Source organism: Kogia breviceps, chromosome 1 (genome assembly GCF_026419965.1).
Source record: "Kogia breviceps isolate mKogBre1 chromosome 1, mKogBre1 haplotype 1, whole genome shotgun sequence".
NCBI classification, from domain to species: Eukaryota; Metazoa; Chordata; class Mammalia; order Artiodactyla; family Physeteridae; genus Kogia; species Kogia breviceps.
The window spans coordinates 44644576-44664148 of record NC_081310.1 but is presented as its reverse complement, the minus strand read 5'-3'; the positions used below and the strand labels follow the sequence as shown (position 1 = coordinate 44664148).

Sequence of the window (19573 nt, the reverse complement as noted above, 5' to 3'; positions counted from 1 at the left end):
ATATGGCAGCAGTATAATAAATAATCCCAAGTAGGGCATTTGAAGAACTGCATATCGTGTGTGTGTGTGTGTGTGTGTGTGTGTGTGTGTGTGTGTGTGTGTGTTTGGTAATTTTTATGTTTATTTATTTTTTACTTTTTATTTTATATTGGAGTATAGCCGATTAACGATGTTGTGATGGTTTCAGGTGCACAGCAAAGCAACTCAGCCAATGTATACATTCTCCCCCAAACTCCCCAAGAACTGCATATCCTTGTTGGTTACTAATAGTCTGAGGGAAAGGATAACTAGGAGAAATAAAGATATTTAACCTTATTACTCACATGCTTGAGGTCTGTATGGCTGCCATTAAGAGATGATGGCCCATCACACTTATAGGTAAGATACAGTTTGAGTGATGTAGCTTGAGTTTTTGGTTTTTTGTTTTGTTTTTTAAGTATGAAGCATACCATGAAAGAATAGGAATTTAAAAAATGGAGAAGCGTTGATTTTTAGCTGACAGAAAAAAATGTTGATGATAACTATATAATTGTAATTTTAAAAGCTTAGGAAATTGAGATTTTATTTACGTGTAGGAATTATGTTGATATTTATATTGACAAACAGTTGTAGAACATTGCTACTAGTTGTGAACTATACCACTTAAGAGTGGTGGTAAATTTCTGGATGTAAATCCTAGGAGAATTATAGTAATAATATAGACCTATGTAAAAGAGAAGCCTGAGGAATAATCTTATGTAGGGCATCAAATAGGTGTTGGCTGTTATGAAATGCATGAAATTTTATAAAATTCCTGTATGAACTAAATGAGAAAATGAGATCAGACTTGGAAAGTGACCATCTAGCCAGGCTTCTTATTTTTGATGGAATTTTCATTATTTTGATCCAGAGTATCAGCTCCTTTTTTCTCATTCCAGAAGGTGGTTGATTCACTGAAGATAAAGGCAGAGTCTGATGAAGAGGAGCTTGAGCTTCTTTCCATTACCCAGACTATATCTCAATAGAATTTACTGAGTATATGGTTGTCATCACTAATTCCTTATTTGCCTAATGATGTCGCTGTACTTTCAAACACAGATGCAAAATATGGGAGGAATCTTTTACTTTTAGTTGATTAATGTCAATACTGCTTGTTAAAGGCCCTTTGAGATTTAGGATTCAGCTCCATGAATACAGGGATAATCTGACAATCCTGTATTTCCAGGGATCAAATACTTCAGGTTTTCCAACTCCTGTCAGAACAGTACAACTTGGTGGAGGCTCTCCCTAGTGCTAGGATTGGCCTAGCTCAAGGTTACCTTTCTTCCTGGAACTAGACCTCTTTGAAAGGTAGTCTCTCCTACCTCATCTACTGTCTTTATCATTTTTTTTTTGAGTCATGCTGAGGGTGATATGTCTGACTTAGACTGTTATATAAACCTTTAAATAGCATAAGTTTGAAATATTTGAGTTTCACTGTTGTAATAAGAATTATATTTAGACATAATCAATTTGGATTTAATTTCCTCTTCTTTTTCTGGTATCCTAGGTGGAAGCTTAGGTTACTGATTTTAGATCTTTCTTCTTTACTAATATATGCATTCACTTTCCCTCTAGGTACTTCTTTGTTACATCCCACAAACTCTGATGTCTTATTTTCATTTCCATTTAGTTCAAAATTTTTAAAAAATTTCTCTTGAGATTTCTTCTTTGAGTATTGTTTAATCTCCACATATTTTCAAAATTTCCAGCTATCTTTCTGTTACTGATTTCCAGTTTATTCTTCATGGGTCTGAGAGCATATATTGTATGATTTCTAGTTTTTCAAATTTGTCAAAGTATGTTTTATGGCTCAGACTGGTCCATCTTTTTGAATGCTGCATGTAAGTTTGAAAAGAATGTGTATTCCATTGTTGGATGAAGTAATCTATAGGTATTAATTATACCTGGTTGATTGATGGTGCTTTTGAGTTCAGCTGTGGCTTACTGATTTTCTGCCTACTGGATCTGTCCATTTCTCATAGAAGGGTGGTTTAAATCTCCAGCTATAATGGAGATTCATCTATTTCTCCTTGCAGATTTTACCTCATGCAGTTTGGCACTCTGCTGTTAGTTGCATATATATTAAGGATTCTTATATTTTCTTAGGGAATTGACTCTTTTATCATTATGTAAGCCTTTATCTATCCCTGATTCTTCTCCTTGCTCTGGATTCTGCTCTGTTTGAAATTACTGTAGCTACTTTAGCTTTCTTTTGATTAGCATGTTATATGTGTTAGCATAGTACATCTTTTTCAGTCCCTTTATTTTTAATATATTTGTGTCTTTATATTTAAAGCAGGTTTCTTGTAGACAACATATAGTTGGGCCTTGTGTTTTGATCCCCACTGACAATCTCTATCTTTTAATTGGTGTACTATTTAGACCATTTATGTTTAAAGGGATTTTTGATATAGTTGGATCAATATCTATTATATTTGTTACTGTTTTCTAATTGTTGCTCTTGTTCTTTGTTTCTGTATTTGTCTTCCACTTTTTTTGCCTTTTGTGATTTTAATTGATTATTTTATATCATTCTATTTTTTTCTTTCTTACTTTTTAAAAAAAGTTTTTAAGTGTTTGCCCTAGAATTTGCAATATATATTTACAATTAATCCAAGTCCACTTTCAAATGATACTGTATTGTTTCCCAGATAGTACAAGTACCTTATAATAATAAAATATTCCTAATTCCTTCCTTTGGCATCCCCAATTTTGGTGCTTAGCTAAGTCTACCTTAGTACAGGCTGCTTGGTTATTTATCAGATGTACAATACCGATATTTATTTCAGATTATCAGAATGTTGTTCATTTTCCAAGTATATGCTCATTAAAGAATGTATGAAATTGTTGAGTGCTTGTAGTTATCTTTTTATGCTTTTTTAAGATTTTCTGCAAACAGTGATGCCAAAATTTTTCTTAAAAATAATTTTTAAGGAAACCTAGAAAAGCCAGATAATAGTTTCTGCATCAACTAAGTTGACATTTCTGGAAAAAAATTTCTTAACAATTAAAACAATATTTCCTGCCTCCCTTTTGCCCTCTTCTCATTTCACAGAATTCTTTTATTTTCCTCTGTTAATGCTCCTCTCTGTCCATAACCTTGAAGAAACAAATAGCCACTTGGTTCAGGGAAAACAACTCCCTGGAGTATATCTAACTATCTTCTCTCCCCTGTCCCCCTCCCCCATCGTGTGTATTTTAATGTGATCTTCCTGGTATCAGAGAAAATGTTAAACTCAAATAGGTGATCACTGACCCTTCTTATTACTAGTCTGAAGTTAGGTGCTTTTAGCTTAGATCTTTCTCAGATTTTGTTAATGAATTAAATATTTATTGAGTGCCTATCATATGTCAAGCATTGAGAACTCTGTAGACAATAAAACAGGCATGGAAATGATAGTTTTGTGGGTAAAACAGTCATTGATTAATAATCTCACAAGGAAATATCCAAATATAGCTATAACTGTAATAGGGAGATACATGGGACTGTAAAGGCCTATAAAAGGAGATTTGACCTAGTCAGGGAGGTCAGGAAAGGCTTCCCTCAGGAAGTGGTAACACTTGAACTGAAATGTGAACTATGAGTAGGCAATTGAGAGGAGAGAAAGATCCTTCCGTGTAGAGGGAACAGTGTGGGCAAGAGCATTATGGTGGGGAAGGAGAGTGGCTAGTATGAAGGACCAAAAGGTTTCAAGAGAGGCTGAAGGGGTGGGATAGGTAGGGACCAGCCTATGTTGAGGAATTTTGGTTTGTTTTGTGTTGTTTTCATAAGAGTATTGAGAAGCAATTGAAAGGTTTTAAACAGTATGCAGTAAATTTGTATTCTGAAAAGATTATTCTGACTATAGTGGGAATGATGGTTTGCAAGGGGCTGTAGTAGATGTAGGTAGACTAATTTAGGAGGCTGTTATAATCTAGGTGAGAAGTGATAGTAGGTTGATTTAGAGGAAATGGTGAGAAGTAGATAGATTAAATAATACTTAGGGAAAATCAGTGAGTCTTATGGATTTGATATTAAATGGTAAGAGAGGGAGAGGACTGAGGTTTGGGGCTTGTACAGTGGAGTGGATGCGGTGCTTTTTATTGGAATAAGTAACACTGGAATGAGACCAGATTTTAAAGGAAAGATCATGGGTTAAGTTTTATACATTTTCAATTTGAGTGGCCACAAATTGTCAAATTGAATATATGAGTATGTTGCTTAAAGGAGACAAGGTCTGAACTGCAGGTATAAGTTGCTGTGGTAACTGTGAATGATGATGTGCATGGTGAGAATATGGAGAGGGGGTGCCTAGGACCCAATTTGAAGAACTCCTAACATTTAGAGACTAGATAGAGAAGAATGCACCTCAAAGGAGACAGAAAAGGTGTGATCAGAGAGGTCAGAGGAAAAGCAGAAGTTATTTTTTAAAAAAGACTTTAATAATGGCATTAGGAGTCATCTGTGTTTTTGTTTTCATTTTAAAATGTTTTCTTATTAAAAAATTATTATCGATTCCAGCAGTTGTCCGTTAAAAATAATCTTTATTTAATGCTTTTAGACATATCTTTGTCTCTTAAATGAAAAGCAGTTGTGTACGTGTCAGGTGTGTCTTTGAGTTCTACTACTTAGAAGGGAGGTAGTTTTTGCCACAGGAAGTGTTTCATCGGGAAGCAGATGTGCTCCAGTGATAGGAGATGGGAAGGGGATGTTTTGTTATTAATTACTTAGCTTTGTATAAACAAAGACTTTGTATTTTTAAAAGATGTCTTCTTCTGGTTTATAGAAATTAATCCTATTTTTAATGTTTTTCATGAGTCGATCTAAGAGGTATGTACTCTCTTTTCTGATAACAGAACTCCAGAACTCTTTGTTAATTGTAACATGTGTTATGTCTTCTATTATAAAAGAGCATGTGGGATTTATGGTATAGAATTTCATTATAGAAAAGGTGTGTCTTAAGAAAGGAAGTGGTGGCAGACTAGTATTTGTAAACTGAGAAAGCTCAAGTTTTGAATTTTCATCTCCGCTTGCTTCCCTTAGTTGAAATAAATTTTAAAAAGACATTTTAATGAGAAACTGGTATCCTATTTTAATCTTTAAAAAAGAAAGAATTTTAGCATTTAAATGAAATAACACTATAATGTCTGGCCTTAATGTCACAATTATGCTCTGTAAGCCTAAATTTCTCAGCTACATTCTGTGGATCATAATTTGGAAAATGCTAATTTAAAGAGGTTTTGGAGTCCTGAACTGGGAATTAGGATACACCTGTGTTCTTCCTTTTGTTTGTTTGTTTTGTTTTTTGCTGTTAACTAAGTAGTCATGGACAAGTTCTTTTCTCTGGTCTTGTTTGATTATATGAGAGTTGGCTAAGTTAATCTGTGATGACTTGTTTAGTTCTCTGTTCTCTAATTCTGACTCTATGGGTTAACATTAAGGCTTCCATTTTCACTCTGGATAGATTTAAAAATATATTTATTTAGGGACTTCTCTGGCAGTCCAGTGTTAAGACTACACGCTTCCAATGCAGGGGGCATGGGTTCGATCCCTGGTCGGGGAACTAAGATCCCACATGCTGTGTGGTGTGGCAAAATAATAATAATAATTTAAATTTTCTGCATTCAAAAGGAATAAAAATACCCATTCATTGTAAAATTTCATATATTACAGAAAGTAATAATATAAAAATAAAAATCTCCTGTAGTAACAAAAATAACAACAGATTTTATTATTGTTAAAAAAGAAAATATTTAAAAGAAATAGCAACAGATTTTTCTCTCCGTGCATATTCCACCATGTACATACTGATGTATTAATGATAATCTTCAATAAAAGTGGGATCATGGTCTACTTTTTTATAGTACATATTGCTTTTCTACCTTATCTCTTAGACCTCTTACCACATAAATTTCTGTTTAAGTTTTTTCTTACTATTATGACTATAGTATATACTTAACAATTAAAAAATAAAAGTTTAAGGATCTAAGGTGATTTCTCAGTTGTACTGCTCACAGGCATCACTCTTTAAAAATGTGTGTCTTTGTAGCTCATCTAATATATGTGTTAGTTTTTACATAGTTCTGTACTGTGATTTATTTGTCACTCTCCTATAGATGGTCATCGCATCTTCCTCTCTTCCTTCCTTCCATTAAAAAAATGCTGCAGTTCATAAAGTGCAGGAGATTGTTCAGTTTTTAATTGTGCTTTATTTATATGTTGTAGATAGTCTTTGCTGTCTCCAAGGAAGAGGTTTGGATTACTGTATATTTGATTCTTAGTACACTACCATGAGCTAAGTCTCTATGTGATGTATATGCTCTCACAGAATATTTCAGGCAAATGTTCTCACTTTACCCTCAATCCCAATACAATTTTTTTATTTTGGTGAACTTGACTGAATCTTATGGGAGCCTTGAGAATTCCATTAGTCCTTTTATTTAAAAATCTGTCTGTAGTTTTTTTCCCACAATTTGGTCCATGAATCAGCATAGGTATCACCTAGGAGCTGGGTAGAAATGTAGAATCTCAGGCCCTCTCCTGTACTAAAGCAAAATCTATATTTTATTTCAATCTTGTGGTGATTTATCTACATGTTACAATGTGAGAAGCACCAGTTTAGAAGCAGATCTGTTGCATTACCTTTTTATGCTTGGTCCTCTGTGCCCACATCATGAGTTTGATCCTTTGGTTCTTATTGTTCTGATATAGAGAGGAGGAAGAAAAGAAAAAAATGAAAAGTTTGAACTAAAGAGTGGAATTTACTAAGGATAAGATCTATTTCCCCTCTGCTTTTATTGTGCCTTCCAATGGTAAGGTCTCCTGTTGATTTTTACCTGTTTTTTTTAACCATACCAGTTATATGGAAAAGATAAAATATAGTCAGTTCTACTATCATGCTTGGTTTTGTTTTGATTTTTGGTGTTTTAAAAATAAAATTATTTTATTTTATTATTATTTTTTATTACATATTTCAGGTGTTTAAAAAAATTATTTAAATTTAATTTTATATCATGCTTGTTTTGAAAATGAGGATTTGTACCATATGATTGATAGTAGGGAACAATTTGAGCATTACATGAATTTTGTGTTTGCTTATGTGCCATTTGTTTGAGAAACGTTAGCTGAATACAGAAAACTGTATCCAAGTAAAGCATCGTGTTGTAGCAAATACTGAAAGGCATACATCTCGACCAACTACCGGCTACCTCAGTTCCCCATACTTGTTATGAACCACATCCATCCACTTAAGTGTTATAGCTGTCCTTCAGATTTCAGATAACCCTCCTTCCATCACTTCACAAAAACACAAAAACTACAACCCTTCTAATGCCCACTGCAAACTTCAGGTTTTTTTAAAAGTAGTGTGCTATATTTATTTTAGCATTTAGGTGTTTCTTAACCATTTAACCTGTGTAAAATGGTCCACAGTTTTTATCAGCTTCTTATCTTTTTTTATGTGTCATTGTTTCTGAACGTTGCTTCCCAACCCCACTTCCTCATAAGCCTTGAAGTTTTATTTTGCAATTTTGTATAGTATGATGATTTTTAGAAATGCATGTCACATTATAGCAGAATTGATTATAACAATAGAATCTCAAGATTAAGAGAATCTCAAAAGAAATTGGTTCCATCCCTTATGCCTTAGACATGGTTAAAAATTCCCTTACAAATCACTTCCCTAACATTCTGTAGACCCCGCTTCCTAATGTCAGTCTTTCCTAGTCAACTGGCAGTTCCAAGAGGGCAGGGACAGTGTTCTATTCTTTTTTTTGTTCTTTTAGTCTTTATTTTTAAAATAAATAAAATTATTTATTTATTTATTTTTTGGCTGCATTGGGTCTTCGTTGATGCACGCGGGCTTTCTCTAGTTGTGGCGAACGGGGACTACTCTTCGTAGTGGTGCACTGGCTTCTCAGTGTGGTGGCTTCTCTTGTTGCAGAACACAGGCTCTAGGCGTGTGGGCTTCAGGAGTAGCGGCTCGTGGGCTGTAGAGCGCAGGCTCAGTAGTTGTGGTGCACAGGCTTAGTTGCTCCGCAACATGTGGGATCTTCCCCGACCAGGGATCAAACCCGTGTACCCTGCATTGGCAGGTGAATTCTCAACCACTGTGCCACGAGGGAAGCCCCTCTAGTCTTAATACAGTGCCTGATACATGGCAGGTACTCAATAACAATTTAAAATATGGATCTTGGGGCTTCCCTCGTGGCGCAGTGGTTGAGAGTCCACCTGCCAATGCAGGGGACACGGGTTCGTGCCCCGGTCCGGGAAGATCCCACATGCCGCGGAGCTGCTGGGCCCGTGAGCCATGGTCGCTGAGCCTGTGTTCCGCAATGGGAGAGGCCACAACAGTGAGAGGCCCGCATACCGCAAAAAAAAAAAAAAAAAAAAGGTAAAATATTGCTCTTGTATGTTTATTTAGAGAATTCAGATGTTTCTTTTGACTTAGCAACAGAGTGGTTCTTAAAGCTGTGCTTTAAATATTACAAATTACTATTAAGAAAATTAATAATAATTAGTTGATACTTGAGGTGGCAGTAATGTTCTTATGACACTTCAATCAGCAGCCAATTCTTATATTAGGATTCATAATGAATGTGGTAGTTCAGTGGCACTAGTGTCATTGTTTCTAATTTTAAAAATTATACAACCTGTGAATATTTTCTTAAAAATTATAAATTCATTATATATATTTGATAAAATTCAGAAAACGAAGAGTGTCAAGTTGTCTTATATTTAGATGAAAGATAAAACTTGGAGAAATTACTAACATAAATGATATTAGGCTTTCATAATGATAGAAGATAATTTGAAGCACTTGCCAAATCCACCTTTAGCCAACTGTGAGAGAGGTGAATCTCTTCATTTCTTTGATTATTCCTACTTAGAGACTGTCACTTCCTCAATCTATAGTTCTTTTGCTTTCTGATTTTGCTTGAATGTTTTTCTGTGCTGTTTAATATTTTCCATTTCCATATTCCTTAAATAGAGAAGTTTATGGTTAGAAGAATTGTAGTAGTTCCTTAGAAACTGGCAATTATTTTTACCTTACCTATTTAGTGTGTAAAAGTATTTTCTCATTTAACATTGAGTCTCTGAATTTTACAATGTTGATTATGGGGCTCAAGTTCTACTCCTATGGTGCAACTTTTCTCAAAATTATAGTTTTAATTTAATTTTTCACTGAGGTATTTTAATAGGGTGATCTTGATTAAGTTCCCTCTCATGAAACCTGTGAAACTAGATACTTTGTTATATGTATTACTCAAAAGATACTCTGAAATAGGGACCATTACAGTATTAATAATAAAAATATCTTACAGACCCAAAGGAAGTAGTTTGAAATTTAAAATATTTTGCTTGTGTATTATCTTATTTTGATGAAATTTCAAACCTATAGAAAATTTGTAAGCGTGCAAGAAACTCCCATATACCCTTTACCTAGATTCCATAATTGTGTACAGTTTGCCCCATTTCTTTGGTTATATTTTATCTACCTTTACATGCATAGTTTTTTCTTTGAGTCATTTGAGAGTAATTTGGAAACATCATGCCTCTAGATCCCTAAATACTTCAGTGTGAATTTCCTAAGATTAGAACATTTTCTTTCATAATCAAAATCGGAAGCTTAATGTTGGTATGATTCTATTATGTAATCCATAATCCATATTAAAATTTTGTCAGTTGTCCCAATAATGTTCTTTATAGCTTCTCCCCCCCACTTTAGGATCAAATCCAAAATTATACATTATTTTTAATTGTTTCTCCGTAGTCTCCTTTGATTTACAACAGTTCAATTGCCTTTCTCTGATTTTCTTGACCTTGACATTTTTGAAGCAAAGGATACAGTTATTTTGTAGATCTTCTTTAATTCAAGGTTATCTGATGCTACTTGTGATTAAATTTAGGTTATGCATTTTTTTTGGCAGGAATAAATCACAAGCTATTCTTTCACAGTTCATCATATCAGGAGTTGCATAATATTGGTTTATTCCAGTATTGGTATGTCTGTCTGTCTGTATGTATGTATTCATTCATCCTCTTCAATGTATTTACTCCTTTCCTCAAGCCTAAAATACACAGAAAGTGCTTTCAGAATTGCTAACCCATTACACTGGATAAGTAAACTTACTAACTAGAGTACTGTATTTACAGTTTTTTAAGGTAAAATTTAATTATGGAAAAATGCATAAATCTTAAGGGAACAGTTGGATGAATTTGACAAATAAACATACGTGTACATCAAGACTTAGAAAGTTTCCATCACCCCAGAAAGTTTCCTGGTGTCCTTTTCTTGTTAGTAATGCTCTCCACCCCTGACAACTGCTTTCCTGATTTTTTCCCCCCATTGTAGATTAGTTTAGCCTGTTTTAGAACTCTGTAGAAATGGAATCATACAGTATGTGCTCTTTTGTGTCTAGTTTCTTTTGTTGGCATAATATCTGTGGTATTCATTCACATTGTTTTGTTATTAGTAGTTTATTCTTTTTATAGCTGAGTTGTATACTGTTGTATGAAAACATCGCAGTTTGTTTATCCATTCTACTGTGATGGATATTTGGGTGGTTTTCAGTTTATGTGTATCATAAATAAAGCTGCTGTGAAGATCGAAGTACAAGTTTGTATATTTTCATTTTTCTTGAGTAAGTGCCTGTGAGTGGAACTGATGTGCATTGGGTAGATGTATGTTTATCTTTGTAAAAAAATTTTGTCAGGTTTGTTCCATAGCAATTGTATCATTTCATACTTTTATTACTAATTATGAGATATCTGGTTGCTCCACATCCTCACCAACGTCTGGTGTTATTAGCTCTTTTAAGTGTTCGCCATTTTGGTGAATGTGAGTGATATATCATGGCTTTAATTTGCATTTCTCTAAATCCTAATGAGGTTGAGTACTTTTTCCATATGCTTATTGACCATTCATATAGCTTTCTTGATGAAGGATTTGTTTAGCTCTCTTTGCCTATTTTTAAAAATTGGTTTTTCATTTTATTAATAAGTTGTAGGAGTTCTTTATATCTTGTGGTACAAATTGTGAGATGTTTGTATTGTGTATATTTTCTCCCATTTTATAGGTTGCTTGTTGATTTCTTAGTATGTCTTATTAGACATACTAAGGTTTTGATTTTTATGAATTCATATTTATTAATGTTTTCATATCATGGTTATTACGTTTTGTATTCTAAAAAATCTTTGCTTACCTTCAGTTCACAAAAATGTTCTCTTGTGATTTCTTTTTTTTTTGGTGTACGCGGGCCTCTCATTGCTGTGGCCTCTCCCGTTGCGGAGCACAGGCTCCGGACGCGCAGGCCCAGCGTCCATGGCTCACGGGCCCAGCCGCGATCCTCCTAGACCGGGGCATGAACGCGTGTCCCTGCATTGGCAGGCGGACTCAACCACTGCGCCACCAGGGAAGCCCTCTTGTGATTTCTTTTACAAGCTTTATCATTTTATATTTTACATTTAAGTTTATTTTCCATCACAGATTAGTTTCTGTGGATTGTGTGATGTGCCATAAATAGAGATTAGAACTTAATGTTTTTCTCTTTATGCAGATTGACATTTCTAAGTATTTTTTTATTTTTTTTATTTTTATTTTTTTTATTTTTATTTTTTGATATGCGGGCCTCTCACTGTTGTGGCCTCTCCCGTTGCGAAGCACAGGCTCCGGACGCGCAGGCTCAGCGGCCATGGCTCACGGGCCCAGCCGCTCCGCGGCATGTGGGATCTTCCCGGACCGGGGCACGAACCCGTGTCTCCTGCATCGGCAGGCGGATTCTCAACCACTGCGCCACCAGGGAAGCCCTCTAAGTATTTTTTTAAAACAAAGGAAAATTTTACGATTGTAAACTCTCTAGTTTGATATATTATGCTTTTGGGAAAGCCAAGTTCTTCAAAATTTCCTTAATATAGAAATGTGTAAATTTACAGACTGTATAAACAAGTGAAGATGAGATTATTGCTTTATGATAATGGAAATAACTAGAACATTTTAATATGTTTCAAAGAATAGGTATGTTACCAACTTTACTATTTGGCAGTAATAAGAAAGAGACTTAGTGTAAGAACTGTTTTTCATTGTACATATTCTACAAATAAATGGATGGTTTTTTAGTTTTCCACATGAAATCAACATTTTTTTATACAACTTGCAAAGTGATTTGATTGCCGTGTTATATCTCTTTTATTGTTGGTCTAAAGTCTGTCAGGCTTTCCATTTGAAACCTCTATTTTCAGGAGTTTATGAGCAGACAGTTGAAAAAAAAAAATTAACCAGCCAAAAACTTGGCATTCATGATCTTGGTTCAATATAAGGTACTTGGCGGTACTTGCTTTAACAAAATTTTAGGTAGTCAGCTCTGTTTTTTTTTTAAAGTTGTAAATAGCACAAAGAGGAATAAAGGAATTTCTTTGGTTAAATAGATAGGGAATATTTTTCCAGACAACTTATCCCAATTAGATTTTCAAAGCAAACTTTTCCCTTCTAGAAATCATTTTAAGTATGTACTTTCCTGTGTTCCAGTTTCCACAGATGTTGCCTCAAGACTTCCCTTTTCCTTTGCTATAGTTCATAGCAAATATCCTCTATCCCTTTTCTTTTTTTAAAAAATCCATTTGTGCTTTTCAAATTCTCCCTAGTATGTTTACATTAAAAATGGCTTTATATTTTGGCATTCTTTTGTCCATTTTTCCTCGTCTTTGCAGTGCCTACTTGCACAAAACAGTATATGACTTTACCTATTAGTTGAAAAACAGTATTAACTCTGAGAGAAGTTGTGGTGTAAATAGCAAGGATTTTCTTGTAATGCAAACTTTAAAAACTATTCTGAAGAGCTGTCACTTAGAGAGCAGGCTTTTAGGCAGATTTTTTTCTTCTTCCAGAAAGTGTGGATGTCAGCTTGAGTACTTTCACAATCTGTTTTTAACCCAGTGTCATTCACATAGTGAACACTTAACTGCTATTGGTCCATAAAGGTGTGTGTGGGATTTTTTATCGCTTTCATTTCACTTCTCATTTTTAAAAAACACCATTTCCTGAAAACCCAGTGCAGAAATATAACCTACTGCAGGAAGCGAGATGATCTTTTGCTGTATTATGAAGATAATTTGCTTCAGACAGGAGGTTTTTGGGTGCTTGCTGAAATTTCGGAGATCTGGGAAAATGGGGTAATAACATGACACCAGCTCTTAAGCAGCAACATCTGCTGTGGTTCAAAGCCGCACAAAGAAAGCTGCTTAAGCAGTTGAATGTTTTGGACTGCACGGACAAGTGTGGTTCAACTGCAAAGACTGCAGAGCAGTGGAAATTTAAAGTTTCAAGAAGTTGTTAAAAAATGGAGTCATGGAAGATGAGCATCTTTAGGAGACAAACATCACCGTGTCCTCCGAGCTATCGAAGATCTTTGTCAGAACCTGATTATGCACATTCAGAGATAGGAACAAGCGTAAAGAGTTATCCATGGTGTGGTCCAATGAAAAGCAAGAGGAAGAAAAATGAACAGGCTGTTTCCAATCTAAGAAAGCCACTGGGTGCTTATCAGTGGCAAACACATCCCAGCTTTAGGTGGAAAGGTGGCAAACGGGAGCAATTGCAAAATAATAAAGGAGGCTTGGATGAACCACAACAAGAGGTCCTGCCAAAGACGATTGGGGATAATGTTTCTTCCTCTGCTAATGAGGTCCTTGGAACATCAATGGAGAAGCAGAACCTGGTCAACACTCGGTCACTTCGGGTTCCATTCAGCAGATCTCTTTCAGAGCCAGAACACCACTGCAGTATCAGATTTGTTAGACCGTGGCCGACTTCAGTGGGGTCAGTGGAATCTGAGCAGCAGGGATATTTCATCCGTGACATTTTCTCTACTCTTTCCAATGGCTTCTCCAGGATGCTGAGTCTAAAAGGAGAATCAACGAATGAGCCAGTAAGAGAAGGTATATTGTGATGAATAAGGGGAAAGAGGGAGGGCTCAGATTTAATGACTATTGGAATTTTAATATTTGTGTTTTATAGTAAGTTAAACCATTCTATTTACTTATTATAAACTAATTTACTTAATTAGTACAATTTTTAGAAAGTAATAAACACTGCTTTAGAGACTCAATGAATGATAGTAATTAATAGTAAAAAATGGATTTAGAAGAAGTTTTTTATTACGTTGTACTCTTGAACTCTGTTTTGGGGCCTGTGTAAAACTATTTGTTTTGTTTTGTCTTTTACCCTTTTTAATCCCGTTGATTACATTAAATGCAATTTAGAGGGATAAATTATCAAATCATCTTCTGACAAAGTTGAGAATTAAAAGGTAGAATTTCTACTATTATCTCTTCATAAAAATTGACAAATGTTATTAGAGAGAACTATTTAGAGCTGAAGTGTATTGATAGCTTTTAATAAGTGGGGCTTTTGATTTGCTCATGTCATAGTAATATACAATTTGAATGTGGAAGCAGAAGATGCAAATATTGAATATTTCTTTAGATGACAAAATAGAAATTCGTGTTTGATGCATTTCAGGTAACAAGAGTCGTCAACGTTTAAAAAAACTCATTTAGGACTTGTCTAAATTTTAAAAAGTTTCATATTGATGATAGCATTTTAAACTACAAAAAGAACTTAAATTTTTATCTGATTGCCTTGGAAATGATTGACCTTATCTGACGAAGTATTCCAATTGTGAGTTAGGACCTGTGTTTGTTTTTTGTGTTTGAAAACCTTAACACTGAAACTTTTGTATATGCTCTTAACTTTAGAAAACTTTATCTTATCTTTGTTATGAGATTGACCACATCAGCAGAAGTTTAAACTCTTTCTAAAACTGTGGGAATTATTGAATAATTTTCTTATTGGAGTACAATTTAATTTCTTTAAAAATAATATCAGTGAGTAATTTTCCAAATATATTTGTGCCAGAAATTCAGTATTTCTCCTAAACCTTGTCCTCCCTTAGATTTCCCTTTGCCTGATGAGTTTTAATTATACTATTAAGTAAATATGTTTTTTTCTTACCCTTGGCTTATAGATAATTACCAAAAAAATAAAGTCTTTCTTGATGTGCCTCTATTAACATTCTGCTAAAATTTTTGAAAGGCTAGGTTGTTGCATTTCCTTGGACACTAGTATGTCTGTTTCCTTGCCAGGTGATCATAGGATGATCTAATAAGTAAAGGAGCATCAAAGGAAATAAAGAGTTTAAAAGAAATTCTTAGAATCAGTGCCTCTCAGTGGTTAACATGTATACATTTGATAAAAGAAGGCTATAGGTTTTTGGGGTTTTTTTGGTATTTGTATTTACAAACATTTTTGGACTTTTGTAGTTAACTTAGTTTTTAGCAACTGTGCCAACCTATTGGTAGCCCACTTATGTGTGAGGTGCTCTGAGAATGTGTCCTTGCTTTCTCCACATTTATGGTCTATCTACTTAAAGTGATATAAAATATTCTATATTTATTGCTTCATAATATCTTATACATTCTAATCATATAATAATTATGCAAATGGAGGCTTAAACAGAGTTTAAGGTGCTATTATAAGGGATTTGAGGTCCGGGAAGTAAAGAACAGTACATAGTGTTCCTACCAGTCAGATCAGCAGTTTTTAAATAGAGGCAATTATGATATCTCCTAAGTGCTTCACTAGTGGAGAGTCAAGCTCTTAAGGCACAAATATACTGTTTAATACAAAGACTGGAGCTAGTTCTTGTGTAGAGATTTCCTTTTCTCTTTGGGCGGTAGCTTCTACCCAGCCTAGAGTCTACGTAAGTGGTTTTCTAACTTTCTGCAGTTGTGAACCTTTCTTCATTTTTCATTCCCCACAGGGGAAAGAATACTTTGACCCAGGATACCTGAATTCTACTTCCATCTATGCCAATTCTCATTTTTGAAATTTAATCTCTGAATTTCTCTTTACATTTTTATGGGATAGTAATTTCTTTCTTACAAAGTGATAAATGAAATTTGGAAATACTATGTAAATTATAGTTTATGGATCATTTATTCACAAATGCTGTATGAGTAGAACGTGTCAGAGTTGCTATTATAATATTATGGCAAGGTGTGGGATTATTAAAATATAGATATCTTTAAGAAAATCAATATATTTTAAAATTTGAAACCCACTAGTGTTTGTTACTTTTCTTGTTTGATAGGAATTGCAGCATATGAGGGGCATTAAATAATATAGTATGTATTTAAAACATTTAAAATAGTGTTTGGCACATAGCTGTTGTTCAGTGTATATATATATATATATATATATATATATATATATATATATTTTAATGTGTTTTCATTTTTTTCAGTCAAAATTTTTTTTTTAGGTATAGTTGATTTACAGTGTTCAGTATATATTTGGTATTGTTTCTATTAAGAAAGTGAACTTATAGGGATATAGTTTTAAAAAAATAGGAAAGAGAAAGAGGATACCTGATCATTGAATTTGTTATAATTACCAAACGTAAATAAGTTGTAATGTGCTAGTCTTAAATTCTGTGAATCTGAACTTGTTCTGAGCATGTGTATGTTCTGAGCATATACAAGTAACAATTCCTTGTGTCATAGCTGAGTACAGTTAATCTCATGCTTAAAGCAATGAAATATACCATACTCAGGATTACTAACCAATTGAAGAAGTAAAAGCTCAGAGGTTTCACTACTGTACTATGTTTAACCCTCCAGCTGTACAGTATATATTCCTTCACCTGCTACAATATAAAAAATAAAACTTGTGCTTCTTATAGCTAAAAGTAATTCCAACTGCTTTGGGCCCATGTCTGATGGTGTCACCATGCTTGCAATAGTGGAAATAAATGGAAACACCCGATAAAAGATGATTAACTAAACAGATTATGACATATCAAATCAACAAAATACCATATAGTCTACATAACTGTCACTTATAGCTGTGTGAAACTCAGAAGAAACTATAAAATATAAATATACATGGGATGTAAACTATATATATCCCATGTGTATAATACTTAAAAGGAGAAATTACTGGGAAGCAATTTTATTCCTAAATTATTTATCTTCCTCTGTCAGTAGGTATAGATAGGACTGAAAGCTTAAAAAAAAAAAGTAGGAAAAGAAATTAAATATACCTTATGTAGTTCTCCTTTCTGGTTACAGTTAATATGTTGTCTTTATCTGTAATGTCATATTAATAACAATATCCTCTCTCCCCGTGTTACTTTTTTTTTTTTTTTGTGGTAGGCGGGCCTCTCACTGCTGTGGCCTCTCCCGTTGCGGAGCACAGGCTCCGGACGCGCAGGCCCAGCGGCCATGGCTCACCGGCCCAGCCGCTCCGCGGCATGTGGGATCTTCCCGGACCGGGGCACGAACCCTTGTCCCCTGCTTCGGCAGGCGGACTCTCAACCACTGCGCCACCAGGGAAGCCCCGTGTTACATTTTTAAAGACCTCCTAACTTGGGAACTAGAAAGCTTTACTTTTTTTCTTCAAGATAGTTTTCTTTTAATAGTCTCATTCAAATTTAATCAACTTATTAATAAAAAATCTAATTCAAAAGGAACTTACACATTAAATCAACAGACACTGCTCTTGGTACTGGGAACACAGCACATTATTTAATTAAGTAACTAGTGACTTCCTCACTTATTCTAGGGAGTCAGTACCTAAATTAGAAAAAAAATAAGAGTACTCAGTTCATAAGATGTACATATAATAAATAGTAGTAAGGTCTAGTTATTATAAGAACTTATATAATACCTCAGATCTTCTCTATTTGCTTTATATCGTAATGAATTAACAAAAGAGACCTCTTTGCAAAATACAGAGAAATATGTTCCTTTCCTGCCATTTCTCCTAAGAATCTTTGCATTTCAGTGAGCATAACCCCTACCCAGCTAGCAGTTTTTCACTCATCTGTTGCTTTTAAGCTGTCTTGCAGTTGTCAGTCCAACGTTTTGTCACTTATGATATTTATGATGTCTATTGTTAAGCAACTTTGAAGTTAATAAATATATTTTTAAAAACTTAGGCAGTGAACTTTAATATTTTATACTATTTACAAATAACTTTATTGTATTTAAAATTATCTGACATATCAGTATAATTCTTCTATTTTTAAATAAATGTATTCTGGGTGTATTAGTCTGCTAGAGCTTCTATAACAAAATACCACAGGCTAAGTGGCTTAAAAAAACAAACGTATTTTCTCACAGTTTTGGAGACTAGGAGTCTAAGATCAAGGTGTGGTTGGGCTGCTTTCTCCTGAGGCTTCCTCAGCTTGTAGACAAGGCTATCTTCTTGTATTCTCACTTGGCCTTTACTCTGTGCACAGGCAACTCTAGTGTCTCTCTCTCTTCTTAAAGGGACACCAGTCCTATTAGATTAGGGCCCCACCCTTACGACCTCATTTAACCTTAATGACTTCCTTAAAGGCCCACAGTCACACTGGGGCCTAGGGCTTCAACATACGAACTTTAGGGTCACACAGTTCAGTCCATAACATCAGGGAACAAAGGTCTCACCAATTATGAGGTCATTAATGCAATATACTAGCATAAATTTTAAAATGTTATATGACATAGTCATATATACGCTCAAACTTAAAATAATTTGTTATGAAGTTAAGAAGCTTTAGAGAAAAATACACTGTCACTTTAAATTTGTCTTATTTTTCTCATTGCATATGTATATTTTTAAATGGTTATAAACAGTGTAAGTTGTATTCCTTTTTTTCATTTAAGACTGTTTCATATACATTCCCGTTTATTGACCAATAATAAAAATGTTGAGGATGGGGGATACTCTGCTAATCTATTATATTGCAATGTTGAAGTTGGCTCTGTTGGACACTTCAGTTGTTTATAGTTTTTTCCATTACAGTTTCTCCTTATGGATATGTGCCCCTCCCCCCCTTCCCCAATTTGGCTTATTTCTTTGGGGATATACTAGGAATGATTATACTGCAGAATATGACTATCTCGTAGCTCATTATATATTATAAGATTTTCCACTAGAAAGATATAACACATTAATGATGCCCATAGCAATTTATGAGTACAATTTCCCCCCATGACTTTACCAAATTTGGGCTTAAGCATTTCTTTATTATAGTTCTATGATTTGTGTTTTACTCATAGCATAGGGTGAGGAAAAGGAAAAGATCTTTGGAGTTGGACGAGTAGGTTCAGGTTTTTACCCATGCGGTTGTCTAGTTATATGACTGAGAAAGTTTCACATAACCTTTCTGAGCCTCCATTTTCTCATCAGTAAAGTTGTGGGATGGTGATAACATCTTGTAGGGTTATTATAAATAGTAAATGAAACGATATCTAGCTCTTATTAGGTACTTAGTTAATAAAATTTTTATGATTATTTAATAGGTATATAATATTACTATTGTTTTTTTATTTTATTAGTGAAGTGGTATATTTTTCCATAAAATAGTTTATATTTATAATATAATATTTGAGTATTTTTCACGTAGACTCTCTTGTTTCTTTTGACTATCAAGTGGAATCTGAGTATATGTAGCAGTAGTTTGTTTATTTTCAGTTACTCTACATTGTAGGTTTTAAATCATTTACATTTATCCCAGATATTTTTGT

At 34.2% G+C, this 19573-nt stretch overlaps 1 protein-coding gene across 9 annotated transcripts in view; it reads left to right on the top strand.

Moving 5' to 3' along the window:
• RASAL2 (RAS protein activator like 2) overlaps positions 1-19573 on the top strand; it is a 386290-nt gene that overhangs the window by 117295 nt on the left and 249422 nt on the right. For 4 of the 9 annotated variants that reach the window (XM_067031013.1, XM_067031010.1, XM_059056111.2 and 1 more), the window contains exon 1: positions 13036-13936. The exons of 4 other annotated variants lie outside the window; for them this stretch is intronic. In XM_067031013.1, coding sequence (XP_066887114.1) covers positions 13339-13936 — 598 coding nt within the window. In that variant the 5' untranslated portion in view covers positions 13036-13338. Of the gene's footprint in view, positions 1-13035; positions 13937-19573 lie in introns of those variants that run through there. One more of the 9 variants, XM_067031053.1, reaches the window with a different exon arrangement.